This window comes from Giraffa tippelskirchi, chromosome 7 (genome assembly GCF_054371585.1).
Source record: "Giraffa tippelskirchi isolate mGirTip1 chromosome 7, T2T-mGirTip1v1.2.pri, whole genome shotgun sequence".
Lineage (NCBI taxonomy): Eukaryota > Metazoa > Chordata > Mammalia > Artiodactyla > Giraffidae > Giraffa > Giraffa tippelskirchi.
In genome coordinates this window covers 26405721-26423221 of record NC_137281.1, presented here as the reverse complement: position 1 = coordinate 26423221, position 17501 = coordinate 26405721, and the positions used below count along the sequence as shown (strand labels likewise).

Here is a 17501-nt window from a genome sequence, read left to right as displayed (position 1 = left end):
CCCTGGGTCGAGAAGATCCCCTGGAGAAGGGAGTGGCAACCCACTCCAGAGTTCTTGCCTGGAAAATCCCACGGACAGAGGGGCCTGATGGGCTATAGTCTATGGCGTCGCAAAGAGTCGGACGCGACAGCACGCTCGCCCGCTCAGGCCTTGGGTTACAATGACCCACTTCCCAAAGTAGTAATCTAAACTCTTGCCAATTCAGCTTGTTCCCTGGGGTATGTGAGGGATTCGGCTTAGGCAACAGAATTGACCCCGTCTAGGCCCATCATGAGTCCATGCTCTGGGAGTGGACATGGACTGGGCGGGATATTTTGAAGCAAGTAGGGTTTGGGGCGGTCCAGAAGGTGGACATTTGCTCTGCCTCAGCCCCCAGGAACTCCCCCGACTCTACTAGCGCAGGGGCGGGACCGCGGTAGGGGCGGGTTTCTGGGGGCGCGAAGCGTACTCCTCACGAGCCCGGAACCTTTCTTCTCCGCCCGGCTCAGGTTCCGGGAACCGAAGCTCGCGCGGGCCGGAAGTGGAGGCGGTTGGTGGGGTTGGCGGGGCTCAGGGACGCAGCGCGGGCGGCGGTTTGTGAGCTTTCGGTGGATCGAGTGTAGTGACCGGCGTCCCACTGTTTGGCCCTGGCGGGGTTGTGCCCGGCTGGACGGTGGGCGGCGGCAGTGAAACGAACGCGGCGCGGACCCAGGCGCTGGAGGCTGGGCCCATGGCCTCCTCTTGCGCGAGCATCGACATCGAGGACGCCACGCAGCACCTGCGGGACATCCTCAAGCTGGACCGGCCGGCGGGAGGTGAGCCGGGACAGTGGGGGTGAGCCCCCATAAGCGGGCAGAAGGGCGGCGCGGGCCTTGGCCGCCTTCATGGCCCTGGGGTCCCTCAGCTCCGCATCCTCCCATCTGGTGAGGGCAGACGAGGGTCGGAGGGGCAAATCCCTGAGCATGCTTACCCAAGTGCGCAGACCCCAGGATGCGATCCTTGCCCATCCCGGAGCCGTGCCGCTCTGCCCTGTCCTTCAGCATCTCGGCTGAAGGTGAGGGCTCTTCTCTGAATCCGCAGAGCCCATCAGATGTCCTGGCAGCAACGTCTCTAGTGTTCCTGGAACTGGCCCGGGTTCCCTACCCTTTTACCATAGTTAAGAGGCCTAATCTGGGGTCTGTACACCGAGTTCTGGGTCTAGAACTAGGCACTGTGCTGAGCAGCACAGCAACTTGCCCTTCCTTCTGGAATGCAGACTCAAGGCCTACGATTTTAAGACTAATTTTCTGGAGGAAGGTGACCAACTAGTTCCCGTGTTCTCTCTGGGATTAAGGCAAATCACGGATTGCACAGTCCTGATTGGATCAGGCTGCAAACATTTGCAAGCGGTATTTAATTTCCATTCATTTCAAATTTACCTGGGTTTGCAGTGGTACCTCCAGAGCTCCCCCTGCCCTCAATGAGCTCCTAGGCCACAAAATTAATGAGGTGTAATATAATGTTCTTCTCATTGAGAGAGAGAAGTGTTTTGATTCTATGAGGAGGATGAGGTAGGTGGGGTAGGGGTTGGTCAATGCCTGAGAACAGCTGAGAGAAGAGCAGTATTTAGGCCATGTCTTGTAATACGGAGAGGGACTGGGGTGTCAGGAAAGACCTTCTACAGAGAGCAAATAGCATGTGTGAAGGTACCAGAGTTTCATGGCAGGTTCAGAGACCTGTGAAAAGTTGTAGTGGTTGAGAGACTGGCTGGTGATGGCGGTGTGGATGTGCAGCAGCCAGAGCTGAGGACGGTGTTTCCTCAGACCCTGTTGTTAAACCTGCTGGAAAGCCCAAACTGGCTCCTTTTGGACACAGGCACAGGTCCTCACTGCTGGGTTCAGCTAACCTCTATAATCTCTGAGAAAATCCACCTGCTGCCTGAAACCATCAAGCCCTTTTCCCCAGGCCTAGAGTGTGTGCTCCCTTGACTCTTGGGCTTGGCCTGGCCCTCTCATGCTTATTAACTGCCACAAAGGTTTGATGGAGCCTGGCATGGGTAACATGTAGCTTGTTTGTCCTCCTACTAGCCTCCCTGGAAGGGAGAGTGGTCACCTTACCTCTGAGCATCACTCACTCTGATGCAAGTGAGGTGGCCTGTAGTTTTTCCTCTTAGATTGATACTTGATCCTCCTGTTTGCCAAGTTGTACTTGCTTGTCTCCTCTTACTGGAGGACAATGTGAAACCCCAGGCTGTTTTGTGACTAGAAACTTGCCAGATTCCTGAATATGAAGCCCTAGTCTCCTTGCCACCTGGCAGTTTTGGAGTAGTGTTTGAGCCTATAAGACTGCTTGAAATACAGCTAATGGTAAAGCCAATGGTAAACAACTGAAATGCTATCTGTCCTACTCATACACCCTACTCCATAATTTCTCTTCTCTTTGGTGAGCTCCTTCGTGCCCATAGTGATTTCTTCTGAGCCCATGTTTGTGTGAGGCAAGGCAGTCTCCTTTCTTTCTTCCACATCTTAATCATGTCTTTCCATGCCTTAGGAGCCCATCCTCTCTTCCACAGCGCCTCCACTACTTTGGTTCAGGTTCTGATATCTCTCACCTGGATTCTCAACTATCCTACGTGTCACTTTAGAACAGTCAGTCCTCTGGCCATAGCAGATCATGTCACCTTACCATTCAGAACTCTTTTGTGGCTTTCATTACCACAGGGAAAATCAAAGCACCCCAGCCTCATACCTGAGACCTCTGCAGCCTTGTTTTCCCTCCATCCTTTCCATGTTTGTGTGTTCTAGCCACACTACTACTGTAAAGTCTGTCCTGACTATTTCTCTGCCCCTCTTCAAGTACACAGAGTCTTTCTGTACTGACCCAGGCCTGAATAGTAACTGGACGCAGAGGGTTCTTGATGACTTACACCCCTCCCCCAGGTAGAAGAGCCTCATGCTCATCCTTGGTCCTAGCATACCTTGGGTTCACCGTCAGTGCTTATAGAATGAATTGAACAAAGGGCCCTCCTCCCCACTGATGTGCCTTGTTGAGTGTTCCTAGAGCACCTCATTATTCTTGAATGGAACCCTGCAGAAGGAGAGGCCAGTGGGCAGGCTGAACAAACTCGTCAGAGTGGCCCTTTCTGCCTCTAGGCTCCAGTGCAGAGAACCAGCGACCATCTAATGCCTACAATGGAGATCTCAATGGGCTCCTGGTCCCAGACCCCCTCTCCTCAGGTGACAGTGCTTCAACAAACAAGCCTGGTCTCCGAGCCATGCCACCTATTAACCTGCAGGAAAAGCAGGTCATGTGAGTGTCTGGGAGATGGTAGTGGTGGTGATAGGGTCTTTGAGGCATTTGCTAACTGAAGGCATAAGGTGGGGGAAGATGTTCTGACAGTCTCTGCTGCTTCCCTGCAAGACTCTCTGGGGTAGAATGCTTCACTTGGATGAGCGCCGCGGACAAGGGCTTGGCCTCAATCTGAAATTTGGGCTCCTGGTTTAGCATGGAAGTAGGACCATTCCGAAGGAGGGAGGTGAGCAAGAGAAGCTATGGGTTTGGGGACCAGTGAATCAGGCAGAGCAGGGCATCTGGGGCTTAACACTTTGACCAGAGTGGCTGCATCCTCTCCCCTCAACCCTGCCCATTGAGACTTCGGATGAACAAGAGTCAAGCTTGTGCACCCCTCCCTCCAGCTGCCTCTTAGGAGACGACAGTTCCACTGGCATCGGAATTTTGGCCAAGGAGGTGGAGATTGTGGCCAGCAGTGACTCTAGCATCTCCAGCAAGGCGCGGGGGAGCAACAAGGTGGGCACCAAGATGTTGTGACATGTGTAATGGCTGGGACACAGTTAGGCTGTCCCTCCCCTATTCCATGCTGCCAGTTCCTGTGGGGACTATCTTAACAGACAGGTAGTGTACCCCCATCTCAGGAAGCCAGTGTTGGCTGCCAAGTCTTTGTGGAAATCTGACCCCAAGAGTTGTCACTGGGTTGCTGGGCTTGCACATACAGCCTCGCCTGTCCCCAGGCATGCTGGGAGCTACTTCAGCTCCAGGAAAGCTACCCCAGCCCTTGACTTCTGTGACCTTCCTCACTCTTGGTTCTCAGGTGAAAATTCAGCCCGTCGCCAAGTATGACTGGGAGCAGAAATACTACTATGGCAACTTGATTGCTGTGTCCAACTCTTTCTTGGCCTATGCCATTCGGGGTGAGTAGGAGCAGTACAGAGGAGGAAGGTGTTCTGCTTGAAGCCCCAGAGGGGAAGCTCTGCGGTCAGGTCACTCAGCCCCTTCAGACTTTAGAGGTATGATAGTAGGCTCGTCTGCGATGTCCCCAGCTCTGCCCAGCCCTCTGGAGCCCGGTGAGAAAACCGAGCTTCAGTCTGGTAATGGCAGAGAGGCAGGCAAGGGTAGGGCCTCTCTGTTGCCACCTGGTCTTGAGTACTTATTCACGACACACCACTCTCCTGATTCCAGCTGCCAACAACGGCTCAGCGATGGTGCGAGTGATCAGTGTCAGCACTTCAGAGCGGACCCTGCTCAAAGGCTTCACAGGCAGCGTGGCTGATCTGGCCTTTGCACACCTCAATTCCCCACAGCTGGCCTGCCTGGATGAGGCAGGCAACCTGTTTGTATGGCGCTTGGCCCTGATTAATGGCAAAATTCAGTATCCTTTCCCAGGGTGGGATGGGGGACTGGAGAAAAGTGGGTGGAGCTGAGGCTACCAGATCCACCACATCACCCCTCCGACTAGCCCTTAACACCCTGCTCAGAGAGGAGATTTTGGTCCATATCCGCCAGCCAGAGGGCACTCCACTGAACCATTTCCGCAGGATCATCTGGTGCCCCTTCATCCCCGAAGAGAGTGAGGACTGCTGTGAGGAGGGCAGCCCAACGGTGGCCCTGTTGCATGAGGACCGGGTGAGGGGGCTGGGCCTGGGGGGAGAGGAAGGGACCGAGTAGCAGTGGGGTGGTCACGGGCTGAGCACTCACCTCCCGGTACCCGCCAGGCTGAGGTGTGGGACCTGGACATGCTCCGCACCAACCACAGCACCTGGCCCGTGGATGTCAGCCAGATCAAGCAGGGCTTCATCGTGGTGAAAGGCCACAGCACAGTAAGCCTGCAACCAACTGCCTTTCCTGCCCTCTTGCCCCACCCCACTGTGTTCCTCATCTATTCCCTGAACCCACAGCTGCCAAGACAGCTTTCTAGCACTCTGCCCATGGGACCTCTGAGCACAGAGTGACCCCTCTCCTGTGGTACTCAGACCTGACCTGGCTGTACCTCCCTGTATCTGGGCTTCTCCACAGGGCTCCATTCAGTCAGTCTTTCATACACACATGCAGATCCACTGTAGGTCAGCCTAGCTCACTTCCATCCTCACCTGAGGACTTACTCCTACCTCTAGTTGGTGACAAAGCAAGGCTTTTTGGGTTCTTCTCAGTGCTTGAGTGAAGGGGCCCTTTCACCTGATGGGACTGTCCTGGCTACCGCAAGTCATGATGGCTTTGTCAAGTTCTGGCAGATCTACATTGAGGGGCAGGATGAGCCACGGTAAGGCAGAGCCTGAGGGACTGGGCTCCCCCAGGTAGGAGATCAGATCACCCACTTGGGCCCCTCATTTACTGCAGGTGTTTACATGAGTGGAAGCCTCATGATGGGCGGCCCCTCTCCTGCCTCCTGTTCTGTGACAACCACAAAAAACAGGATCCTGAGTGAGTGAGTGGGCAGTCCGGAGGGTGGTGGGCTGGACCTTGCGCTACCAAAAAGGGCCCCGTCAGCCACTCTGCCTTGGTGCTTTGTAGGGTCCCTTTCTGGAGGTTCCTCATTACTGGCGCTGACCAGAATCGGGAGCTGAAGATGTGGTGCACGGTGTCCTGGACCTGCCTGCAGACCATTCGGTAAGCAGGGGCTGTGGTGCTGGGCAGGGGCAGGCTTGGTGATATGGGTTCTTTCCATCTTCAGTCTCACTTATCCTGCCTCATCCCCACACCCAGCTTCTCCCCAGATATCTTCAGCCCAGTGAGTGTGCCCCCCAGCCTCAAGGTTTGCCTGGACCTCTCAGCGGAATACCTGATCCTCAGCGATGTACAGCGGAAGGTGGGCTGCAGTGGGGGCAGAGCGGGTAGCATCAGGGGGACAAAGGAGTGTGTGGCTCATCTGGGGCCTTCCTAGCCCCTGAACTCAGCTGTGACCTTGCCGCCCACGCAGGTCCTCTATGTGATGGAACTGCTGCAGAACCAGGAGGAGGGCCGGGCCTGCTTCAGCTCCATCTCTGAGTTCCTTCTCACCCACCCTGTACTGAGCTTCGGTATCCAGGTTGTGAGTCGCTGCCGGCTGCGGCACACAGAGGTGCTGCCTGCCGAAGAGGAGAACGACAGCCTTGGGGCCGGTGAGCTGCTCAGTGTCGGGCGTCTGTGTTGGGAGGCAGGGGAGTGTTGAGGTACAGAGTGTCAGGGGCTTAGTCATCCACATTGTCCTTGCAGACGGGACCCACGGAACAGGTACCATGGAGTCTGCAGCTGGTGTGCTCATCAAGCTCTTCTGTGTGCACACTAAGTAAGTGTGTTGGGGAGGGGGACCAACCGTGCCCTGTCAGTGCCCCTCCCTACCATGCTGCCTCTGACTGTCATTTTGTCCCTCTGACTGTCATTTTCTCCCTCTGCTTTTCCTGCAGGGCATTGCAGGACGTCCAGATCCGCTTTCAGCCACAGCTGAACCCTGATGTTGTGGCCCCGCTCCCCTCGCACCCTGCCCATGAAGACTTGGGTGAGTTAGGGGTGAGAGGGAAGTGGGTTTTGACCGGGGTGTGAGATCTGACTCAAGTGGCAGCCTTCCCCACAGCGTTTGGAGAGTCTCGGCCGGAGCTGGCCTCAGAGAGCCTGGGATCAGCCACTCACAGCTCCCAGCCTGACCTCCGACGTATCGTGGAGTTGCCTGCGCCAGCCGACTTCCTCAGTCTGAGCAGTGAGACCAAGCCCAAGCTGATGACACCTGACGCCTTCATGACACCTAGCACCTCCCTGCAGCAAGTGTGCTTGGGAGGAGTGGGCCTCGGGGAAGGTGGTACCTGGGGATGCCTTCCACGGCCACAGCCCTCATTCTCCGTGTTTCCCCAGATCGCTGCATCTCCCAGTAGCAGCAGCAGCAGTAGCGGTAGCAGCAGCAGCAGCAGCTCCTCTCTCACAGCCGTGTCTGCCATGAGCAGTACTTCGGCCGTGGACCCCTCCTTGCCCAGGTGAAGTGAGGGGCAGAGTGAGGAGCAGAGGCTGGTGCCGGGTGACGCCAGACTCTGTCTGCTTACACCTCATCCTCCTGCCACCAGGCCACCTGAGGAGCTGACCTTGAGCCCCAAGCTACAGCTGGATGGTGGTCTGACCATGAGCAGCAGCAGCCTGCAGGCAAGCCCACGTGGGCTCCTGCCCGGCCTGCTCCCAGGTCCAGCCGACAAACTGACTCCCAAAGGGCCTGGTCAGGTGCGTGTGTGGGTGTGTGAGGTGCAGGGTGGCAGGCGTATGAGGATGGGGAGGTTGGTGGCAGTTTCCCAGTTTCCTGTGTGCTGGTCCTACTCTGCCTCAGATAGCCCATGTTTCCCCTGAGGGTATCTTAGCCCCCGGTGTCCCTGGAGAGCAGCCCCTCAGCCTCTCTTCCCCCCTCCTCTCCTGACTGTGACCGTTTATGACTTGCATCCCTGTCTCCTGTGCCTCATCTCTCATCACTGCACACACCAGTGCCTCATCTCCATAGTTGTTTTAGCCCTACCTCTCACCACTTAACTCTTGTTTTTGGCCCCCTCAGGTGCCTACTGCTGCCTCTGCACTTGCCCTGGAGCTGCAGGAAGTGGAACCCCTGGGACTGCCCCAGGCTTCCCCCAGCCGCACCCGCTCCCCCGATGTTATCTCCTCAGCCTCCACTGCCCTGTCCCAGGACATCCCTGAGATCGCATCTGAGGCGCTGTCCCGTGGCTTTGGCGCCTCTGCTCCTGAGGGCCTGGAGCCAGACAGCATGGCCTCAGCAGCCTCAGCGCTCCACCTGTTGTCCCCACGGCCCCGGCCAGGGCCCGAGCTTGGCCCCCAGCTTAGCCTGGATGGGGGACCTGGGGATGGGGATCGGCATAGTGCCCCTTCCCTCCTGGAGGCAGCCTTGACCCAGGAGGCCACGGCCCCTGACAGTCAGGTCTGGCCTACAGCCCCAGACATCACTCGCGAGACCTGCAGCAGTCTGGCAGAGAGGTGAGGAGCTTGGAGGGTGGGCGGGGGGAGTGTGCCAATGGTAGGGGTTTCGGGTAGAGTCATCCACCACTGACTTGGCCTGGCCCTCCCCAGCCCCCGGAATGGCCTCCAGGAAAAGCACAAGAGCCTGGCCTTCCACCGACCACCTTATCACCTGCTGCAGCAACACGACAGCCAGGACGCCAGCGCTGAGCAAAGGTAGGCATCACCCTGCACCATTCATCTCTCGGGAGGGCCAGCCAGTGGTCAAGTGCCTATATCACTCCTTCCTGTTCCCCCAGTGACCATGATGACGAGGTGGCCAGCCTTGCCTCTGCCGCAGGGAACTTTGGCACCAAAGTGCCCACTCCACGTCTTCCAGCCAAGGATTGGAAGACCAAGGGATCCCCTCGGGCCTCACCCAAGCTCAAGAGAAAGAGCAAAAAGGATGACGGGTAGGGGGGGTTCCCGGGGCCAGGGAGGGGGTGGTCTTCAGGCTGCCTGCGTGACGTGGCCTGAGGTGCTTCTCACCTATGGCAGGGATTCATCCTTGGGATCCCGGCTCACAGAGCACCAGGTGAGTGAGCAGAGAGAGTCCCTTTCTGCTCCTGGGACTCCTGCCTGTGGGGGTGGGGGAGGGGGCCAGGCCTTCCCCTGGTCTGGTGTGGGGGATGGGCAGGGCAGGCATCAGGTGACTCTTGGTGTTACTGGCAGGTGGCAGAAACCCCTGAGGACTGGCCGGCCTTGATCTGGCAGCAGCAGAGAGAGCTGGCACAGTTGCGGCACAACCAGGAAGAGCTGCTGCAGCGCCTGTGCACCCAGCTGGAAGGCCTGCAGAGCACTGTCATGGGCCACGTGGAGCGAGCCCTGGAGTCACGGCACGAGCAGGAGCGTATCCTTGGGGGCAAGGGCGCAGCCGGGCAGAGGGACAGAGAGGCAGCTGCGTTCTCAGGGATGCGGGACCTCCTCCGGGCCTGTTCCTTAGCAATAGCACAGAGCGGCGACTGGAGCGGGCCCTGGCCGAGGGGCAGCAGCGGGGTGGGCAGCTGCAGGAGCAGCTGACACAGCAGCTATCCCAGGCGCTGTCTTCAGCGGTGGCGGGGCGGCTGGAGCGCAGCATACGAGACGAGATCAAGAAGACGGTTCCTCCATGTGAGTTTCACATGGAGACTTCTGGGCGGGCCAGATTCAAAGGGCCCTCTCTCTGTCAAACCTCCTCTCATGGCTCGGCCCCTCCCTCATTCCCCTGTCCCAGGTGTCTCCCGGAGTCTGGAGCCCGTGGCTGGCCAGCTCAGCAACTTGGTGGCCACCAAACTCACAGCTGTGGAGAGTAGCATGAAAGAGAACATCTCTAAGCTGCTCAAGTCCAAGGTGCTGTAGGGCCCAAGATGAGGGAGGTGGGTAGTGGGCGTGAGCTCAAGACTTTCAACTCAGCCCCTCCTCCACCCCTAGAACTTGACAGATGCCATTGCTCGAGCAGCCGCAGACACGTTACAGGGGCCAATGCAGGCCGCCTACCGGGAAGCCTTCCAGAGTGTGGTCCTGCCCGCCTTCGAGAAGAGCTGCCAGGCCATGTTCCAGCAGATCAATGACAGCTTCCGACTGGGCACACAAGAGTGTGAGTGGGGTCTTCTGCCTCAGGGAGAGAGAGGCCGTTCTCTTCTCTCCATTGTCCCTCTCACGGCCCCCATGGTCACTTTTCAGACTTGCAGCAGCTGGAGAACCACATGAAGAGCCGCAAGGCACGAGAACAGGAGGCACGGGAGCCTGTGCTGGCCCAGCTGCGGGGCCTGGTCAGCACCCTGCAGGGGGCCACGGAGCAGATGGCGGCCACTGTGTCTGGCAGCGTTCGGGCTGAGGTGCAGCACCAGCTGCACGTGGCCGTGGGCAGGTGGGTGGCCTGGGCACAGAGCTAGATGGTGGGTGTGGAAAGGGCCAGACCTGACCACGTATTGACCTCGTCTCCTTCACTTGCCTCGCAGCCTGCAGGAGGCGATTCTAGCACAGGTACAGCGCATCGTGAAGGGTGAGGTGAGTGTGGCTCTCAAGGAGCAGCAGGCCGCCGTCACCTCTAGCATCATGCAGGCCATGCGCTCAGCCGCCGGCACACCTGTCCCCACTGCCCACCTCGACTGCCAAGCCCAGCAAGCCCATATCCTGCAGCTGCTGCAGCAGGGCCACCTCAATCAGGCCTTCCAGCAGGTAAGCCAGGCACTGGGCCCAGGTAGAGGCCAGTGTCTCCTGACAAGACCCATGCTCCCCATCAGACTTCAGGTGGTCTGACAGCAGACTTCTTGGTTCTCTTTGCCTACAGGCCATTTCCCTTGCTTTTCCCTCTGCCTGGACCCTGGATCCCTTTGTTTCTACCTCAGTCCACCTTGCTTCGTCACCACCCTTCTCAGAAATCTTTCCTGATCCCCTAGAGTAACAGCAGCCCTTCAGTGCTCTCTCTGGGCCCCTGAGCAACTCCCTCAGGATGCCCTACTCTGCAGTCATCCTCTCCCAGGCCAGACAAGCAGGCATTCCATCTTGACATCAGCTATAAACTCTATTCTCTACTCAGGCCCTGACAGCTGCCGACCTGAACCTGGTGCTATACGTGTGTGAAACAGTGGACCCAGGCCAGGTTTTTGGGCAGCCACCTTGCCCCCTCTCCCAGCCTGTACTCCTTTCTCTCATCCAGCAACTGGCCTCTGATCTTGGCACTCGAACTGACCTCAAGCTCAGGTGAGTGGGAATAGTCGGGGACTAGAGCTGGGGTGAAGGTGGGCGAGTAGTTCAAAGCAGAGACTCCCACTCCTACCTGACTCCCCTCCCTAGTGTTCTCCACCAGTCCCCTCTGCCCCCGCCCATCTCAGGCTTTGAGACCTCCATTGTCAGCAGCCCCTCTGGGCCTCATTGCCACCAGGGGGCGTTCTCCTCTTCTGGAGGCCACCTATAGCCAGTCTTTTTCCTCCATCCCCAGCTACCTGGAAGAGGCTGTAATGCACCTGGACCACAGTGACCCCATCACTCGGGACCACATGGGCTCCGTCATGGCTCAGGTGCGCCAGAAGCTCTTCCAGTTCCTGCAGGCAGAGCCACACAACTCACTTGGCAAAGCGGCCCGGCGTCTCAGCCTCATGCTGCACGGCCTTATGACCCCCAGCCTCCCTTAGCTAAGCCTGCCTTGTCCAGGGTGAGGTGGCACTGAAGGCCAACAGACAGGCTTAGGCCAAAGTAGGGTCATGCCTGCCCGTTACCTGCTCTGGCTCCCACCTTTGGAGAGTTTGACGGGGATAGCACTGGCTGTGGTCTGCAGGGTGTGGTAGCCAGCAGGTGTAGGCTGGGCCCAGGGTGGGTATTGTGCCTTCTTGGGTTCTGCCATGCCTGGAGCATAACCCCCGAGATTATGACACCACTTAAGTTGAATTTTCCATGTTCCTTTTTACCACCAATTTGGGTCTTTTTGTTTTTGAAAAAACATTGAGAAATTCAAGTAAATGCTTTTGGAATAAAATGGAGTATGTGTGTGCTTTTCATGTGTCTTTGGTGTGACTTTGATGACCGCCCTCTCTTAACCTGCCGCCTCTTCTCCCTATGGAAGCTCTGTCTAGGCCAACCCATCCCAGGGGGCCTGGACACCACCCTCATCTGCCAGCTACTCTCCCAGATCTCACCTCTCCATCTCCGAGGCAAGGGCCCCCAGGGGTCAGCTCAGCACCCTACTATACCCCTGGGTTCTATGTAGAGTCCCTCCCTCCTCTTTTGCCTATTGGAACTGGGTGGGGCTTCTGGGTGGCTGAGCCCCGCCCCCCGTCCAATCGCAGTGTCGTCTCCCGGAGGCTGGGCCGAAGGGCTGCCCTCCAAGCTGCTAGCCCTGTTAGTAGGCTCCCAGCTGGGGATGATGCACTGCTGCTGCTGCTGCTGCTGCTGTCACCACCGGCAACCGCCCTGTGCATTGGGGCTGTTGCTGTTGCTGCTGCTGCCGCCCCTCGGTGAGTGCCCGGACCCAGACCATTCACACACCCTCTCTGCAGGCTGGGTGCAGGTTGTGTGGGAGCTGAGGCACAGCCTTCTTGAGTGCCAAGAGCCAGGGTGGAGAGATGAAAGGGCTCTGGGGAGGGAAGAATGTGATCCAGTGACTGAAAGATGTAAAAGTGAGGGGTGTGAACTGAACCCTAGTTTCAGAGGGAAGAACCCCCAAATTCCAGTCTGATAAGCAGAGGCTTGACCTCTTGCGGGGCTCCCAGACCAACCCCGGTATCTCTGAGGTCCTCTCCTAGGGTCGGGCCTGGATCTCAACCCCCTCTATCCTGCCTGACCCATTGGGAAACACCTATGTTCGGGGAAGTGTCTAGGCTGCAGAGAATCTGGCCTGTGCCAGGGGCCCTGCCCCCCTTACCCATGTCCATGTTCCTTCAATTGGACCGTTCTCACCTGACCTGGGGCCCAGAACTCGGAGAAAGAGCCAACCCCTGGGATGAGACTTCCCCCGCGCCCACCTATCCTGTCTGGGTCCTCCTAGAAGCGGGTAGAGGCAGGTGGTCCCCAGGTATGCCCCTTGGTTCCCTGGGGTGCCCCTTTCACGCTGAGTCACGTCCCCAGAAAGCTCCCTGGTAAACAAGCCTCTGGGGGTTGGGGGGTTGAGGGTGCACTGCCTCATCCTATCAATTAGTTTCCACCCCCACCTGCAGTCCCTGTATCTCCCCTGGCAGCAGCTGCAGCGGGCCCAGGCCGCTGTGACACCATATACCAGGGCTTTGCTGAGTGTCTCATCCGCTTGGGAGACGGCATGGGCCATGGAGGCGAACTGGAGACCATCTGCAGGTATGGGCAGGTGGGAGGGCAACACCACCCTTGGGATCTGAACCTTTTCCCTCCCATCCCAAAGCCCCACCTGCCCCACCTAATTCCCCTAACCCCATACCCTTAACAGGTCTTGGAATGACTTCCACACCTGTGCCTCGCGAGTCCTGTTGGGCTGCCCGGAGGAGGCAGCTGCCGTGTGGGAGTCATTACAGCAAGAAGCTCGCCGGGCCCCACACCCAGATAACTTGCACACTCTCTGTGGCACCCCTGTGCACCTTCAGGAGCACGGGGTGGGCCCAGAGACCAACCAGGAAACCCTGCGGGCGACAGCGCCAGCGCCCACCCCGGCCCCCACGCCCCCACTGCTGGCAGCTGCTCTGGCACTGGCCTGCCTCCTGGGGCCCCTGGCCTAGCCAGTCCAGTTGGGTAGTGGTGCCCCCGCCTCCAGCCCTGCTCTGGTGGCTGCCATCGGCCTCCTCAGAGCACACTTAGCTTTCATTAAAGGTATTTATATTTGTACTAAGTTCCTTCCTTTCTTTCTGCTGAGGCCCACTTGGCTGGGGTTGAGGCCTCCAGAAACTGATCCCCAAGATGACATGGGCGGGGCCGAAGGCCGCCACAGGGGACTCAGTCTTTCTCCTCACAAACACTCATTTCCCAAGGGCAGGGCAGAGCTTTCCACTGCCAGCAGGTTCCAAGAGTTCTGTCCGGGAATGTCTCTCTCTCCGTTCTCCCAGGCTGGCACTCCTACCTTCCTGCCCCTCCTGTCCTGTCCTGTAGGGGCCTTGTGAGGTGGTGGAGCGTCCCCGTCCCCACCCCCAGCCAGTCCACCCTTCTCCCAGCTTCCAGGCTCCTGACCATCTCACCTCGTGCTCCCTCTGCTGAACTACCCCGTTAGCCTTCAAGACACAGTTCAGATTAAGTACTTTTTCCTCTCCTTCTCTGGGGTCATTGTTCATCTGAGGGGAGTCTGTTCCAGAAGACGGGGAATCCCTGTTGGAGTCTACACTCAAGTCTCTGAGGTGACCGGGAGCGGCAGATACTGGGTCACAATGAGGGTTCTTCTGGCCTCTGCTCTGCACAAGCTTGTTCTTTGAGAAGAGGTGTGCTGCATGAGGTCAGAGAAATCCCAGAGGACTATCTGGAAGCATAGATGAATGTGCCATGTGTGAGGAGCCCTGTTCTTCATGGTGGAGAATGAAGAGCAAGAATCAGCTTGAGCAGAATCCTGAGGGAAGAGGAAGGCCTCGGAGAGGGTGACACCCTCTACCATCCCTACCAGGACCCTCTACCAAGTTCACCCCCACACGACTTGAGTGAACACTGCCGTGGCCTCCTCACTGGCTTCTACTCTGACTCCCTCTACTTTATTCTCCATTGAAAAACTGATTCCGATATTAAACTCCTTTTCATTGTCTGCAAGGCCCTATGTAAGTCAGCTGTGTATCTATGTAGGACAGTCTATTCAGTATACTGAGTAACTCCCACACTACAGTAGCACAGAGGAATGATCTACCTGCTCAGTCCTTGGGGTAAGGGGAGGTTTCAGAGAAGGAGAATGATAGACAGTCATAGGTGGTAAAGATGCCAGAGTTATAAATAGTAGAGAAGTGGGGCTGAGTTGGAGAGGGCTTTACAAGAGGGGCCCAAGGAATCAGCTAGGAGGGGAGGACGGGTGGGAGTCCAGAACTTGGCAGGCCAGGTTTGCACTAAAGCATGTGCTGGGAGGTTGTTGGCCCTAGGACAGAATCAGGCCTGGTAGGACCCTTGCTTAGGCTCCAGGGTGACAGGAGCCTCCAGAGACCTCCACTCTACTTCATCCAGAGGAGCCCTACTTCAGCAAGGCTTCCCAAACACCCTCTCATTCCAGTTAGCTAAGATGGCTCAATTAACTCACTCTGCCCTATCTTTGCTCCCGTACTTCCTTCACTTGTACTCTTATTCCCACTTTGCTCTCCCAACCATTCCTTACCCATCTTCTCACCTAAAGGAGAAAGTTCAGGCCAAACAAACCCAGATCCACCCCTGCTGAACACCAGTATCTTCTGGAAGGAAACGCCAGACTTTCATTCCTCTGGATCTTTATACATCTATTCTCTGTGCTCAGAATACCCTTCCTTATTTTCTCCTGGTGAACTCCTACTTCTTGTTCAGTATCCCCTCCTCCCTATCCCTGAATCCAAGCTGAATCAGAAGCCTCCTTCAGGTCCACACAGCTCCCAGGCTTTCTTCTGTCTCAGTACCGATAGCACTGGCTCACTGGCTTGTTACTGTCTGGGTCTAGGTCAGAATTCCCCACCGTGGATTCCCCAAGGGTCCTCTCTGTGTCTCTAGCACCCAACATAGGGGTGGGTATAAAGAATGCACTTGTGGGAGTGTGTGGAATGAAAAACAGAATTGCTAAAACATGCATAGGAAATGTTACAGTCAGCAAGAGCTTGGCCTAAGAATGACTTCAGTATGAAGGTGTGTCTTCTTTGGGTAGCTCTCTTAACCTGAGCATACTATTGGGAGGGATGGTGCTGGGGCTCCAAACCTCAAAAATCTTCCCAGAGCTGCTCGAGGTGGGTGGCCAGGAGCAGCCTGCTTCCAGGAGCAGGGGCTCTGGTTGTGTTGGCCAGCCATCAAGGGGATTACCATCCTCCTACTGTGACCTACTTTCCCCTGGTTTTTGCTCCCTAAGTCTCTGCTCTTCCCTGGAATTGAGTGACCTGGAGTGTATGCATGGGTTGGGGGTGGGGACAGAATCTGCTCTCTGGCCAGGGGCTTAAGAGCTTTGTGTGTTTTATCCCAAAGCTGGAGGGAAGGGGTGGGCTGATAGCCAACTGGACTGGGTCCTAGATCCAGCTGCCCTGGGCAGAGGATCATGGTAATGGTGCTTCTCACATTTGCAGCTCTGCAGACATGGAATAGCTTCTTGTTCAGGGGAAAATCTGGGGGCTAGATATCCTGAGCCCGGTTCCCCCTGCATCACCGTACCTCTTTATCTCAGGGCTCTGGAGTTCTTCACCAGAGCCCAGCACCTGCCCACAGCTTGCTCAATAAATATCTATTGAATTAATTTGCTGAATTTCTGTAAAATAGAGGTGTGGATTTCTAAACCCCATCAACCTTGGAATTCTATATTATTTCCCATCCTCACAATAACCGTGGGGGGTCAGGATTTTTATCCCCATTATACAAATAAGAAATATGAGGCTAGAGTTTCCCCTGTAGTCCAGGAGTTGGGAATCTACCTGCCAATGCAGGGGACACAGGTTTAATCCCTGGTCCAGGAGGATCCCATATATCACCGGGCCACAACTACTGAGCCTGCATGCCTAAGAGCCTTTGCTCTGCAACAAGAGAAACTACTGCAGTAAGAAGCCTGTGCACCACAACAAAGAGTAGCCCCCATTTGCTGCAACTAGAGAAAGCCCAAACACAGCAACGAAAACCCAGTTCAGACTAAATAAACAAATTTTTTAAAAAGGAAAACAAACCAACAAGGGGTTTAGGGAAGGGACGATATCTTGCTTAAGTTCATGCAACTGTGGAGGTGTCAGAGCTGGGATATAATTCCGTTTGTTTGACCCCTAAGTTTATTCCTTGAAGCATCACACTAGACATATGGAAATAATTTTTAAAGTTTCTTTATTTTTTTGGCCAAGCAGCTTGCAGAGATCTTAGCTCCCCAACCAGGTATCAAACCTGTGCCCCCTGCAGTGAAAACACTGAGTCTTTACCACTGGACCACCAGGGAAGTCCCTACAAGTTTTATTTTTTAATCTTTTATGAAGCCCTAGTACATAAAACAGACCATGATGTTTTATGGTGTTAATATATGTTCAGGTTTAAATATAACATTAACTTATACAGTCAAAGACAATTCCATATATGAAATAAGGGTTCAACAAAAATTTTAATAAACAGACTGAAATGAGGAAGATGTATGGAGATTACACTCCCTTTAATACTTGAAAGTAGTCGTGGCCGAGTGGTTAAGGCGATGGATTAGAAATCCATTGGGGTTTCCCCACGCAGGTTCAAATCCTGCCGACTACGGTATGTTTCCCTTATGATGACTCCTATTGGGGCATAGCCAGTTTAGGAAGAAGGCTATTGCCTTGAAGACAGAAACTAGGTTCTTTTCCAATCTTGCTCTTTATGGTTGCCCGGCGAAAAGTTTCACATTGTACCCCAACAGTAATGGTAAAAATACTATTTTAAAAGGGGGTAAAGAGACGTCTATTAACATTTTCTGCTCCCTACCCCCAACTGGGTTGATTGTAAAGTAGATAATTCTAATGCTATAAAATTGTTAATGGTAACAATTTTTTTCTTTAATCTACTTACTTTGCAGGATATATCAATACTTAAATTCAGTCAAAATAACAACATTTAAAACGGACAAAAACAACTGTTACTCTGTAGTTGGCCCCAAACTAATTTCACCGATTCTCAAGTTAACTACTTCCAACTCCGCTGTGATGGAGGTCAAATTCAACACATCTGGGTGCCTGAATTATTTTAACGGCAGTTTAAAAAAAAAATAGATTTCT

The 17501-nt window shown here is 55.5% G+C and overlaps 2 protein-coding genes and 1 non-coding gene across 3 annotated transcripts; all 3 read left to right on the top strand.

Annotated features, from left to right (window-relative positions):
- The first annotated feature begins 516 nt into the window (after positions 1–516).
- On the top strand, positions 517–11668 carry EDC4 (enhancer of mRNA decapping 4). The gene is given in 29 exon segments (XM_081512907.1): positions 517–794; positions 3111–3267; positions 3654–3765; positions 4067–4166; positions 4435–4624; positions 4731–4878; positions 4968–5072; positions 5403–5512; positions 5590–5673; positions 5764–5859; positions 5956–6058; positions 6170–6350; positions 6445–6517; positions 6636–6727; positions 6803–6990; positions 7078–7196; positions 7284–7434; positions 7757–8190; positions 8284–8388; positions 8472–8624; positions 8710–8746; positions 8884–9102; positions 9105–9321; positions 9425–9540; positions 9622–9787; positions 9874–10060; positions 10152–10371; positions 10733–10896; positions 11135–11668. Coding segments are annotated over 29 exon segments (4305 nt in total). The 5' UTR covers positions 517–709; the 3' UTR covers positions 11328–11668.
- Positions 11669–12052: 384 nt separating this feature from the next.
- NRN1L (neuritin 1 like) lies at positions 12053–13373 on the top strand. The gene is made up of 3 exons (XM_081512905.1): positions 12053–12146; positions 12846–12978; positions 13088–13373. The coding sequence occupies exons 1-3, from the start codon at positions 12053–12055 to the stop codon at positions 13371–13373; spliced, it is 513 nt and encodes a 170-aa protein (XP_081369031.1).
- Positions 13374–16922: 3549 nt separating this feature from the next.
- On the top strand, positions 16923–17004 carry TRNAS-AGA (transfer RNA serine (anticodon AGA)). Its single transcript has one exon. It is a non-coding gene; the product is annotated as a tRNA-Ser (tRNA).
- The last annotated feature ends 497 nt before the right edge of the window (positions 17005–17501 follow it).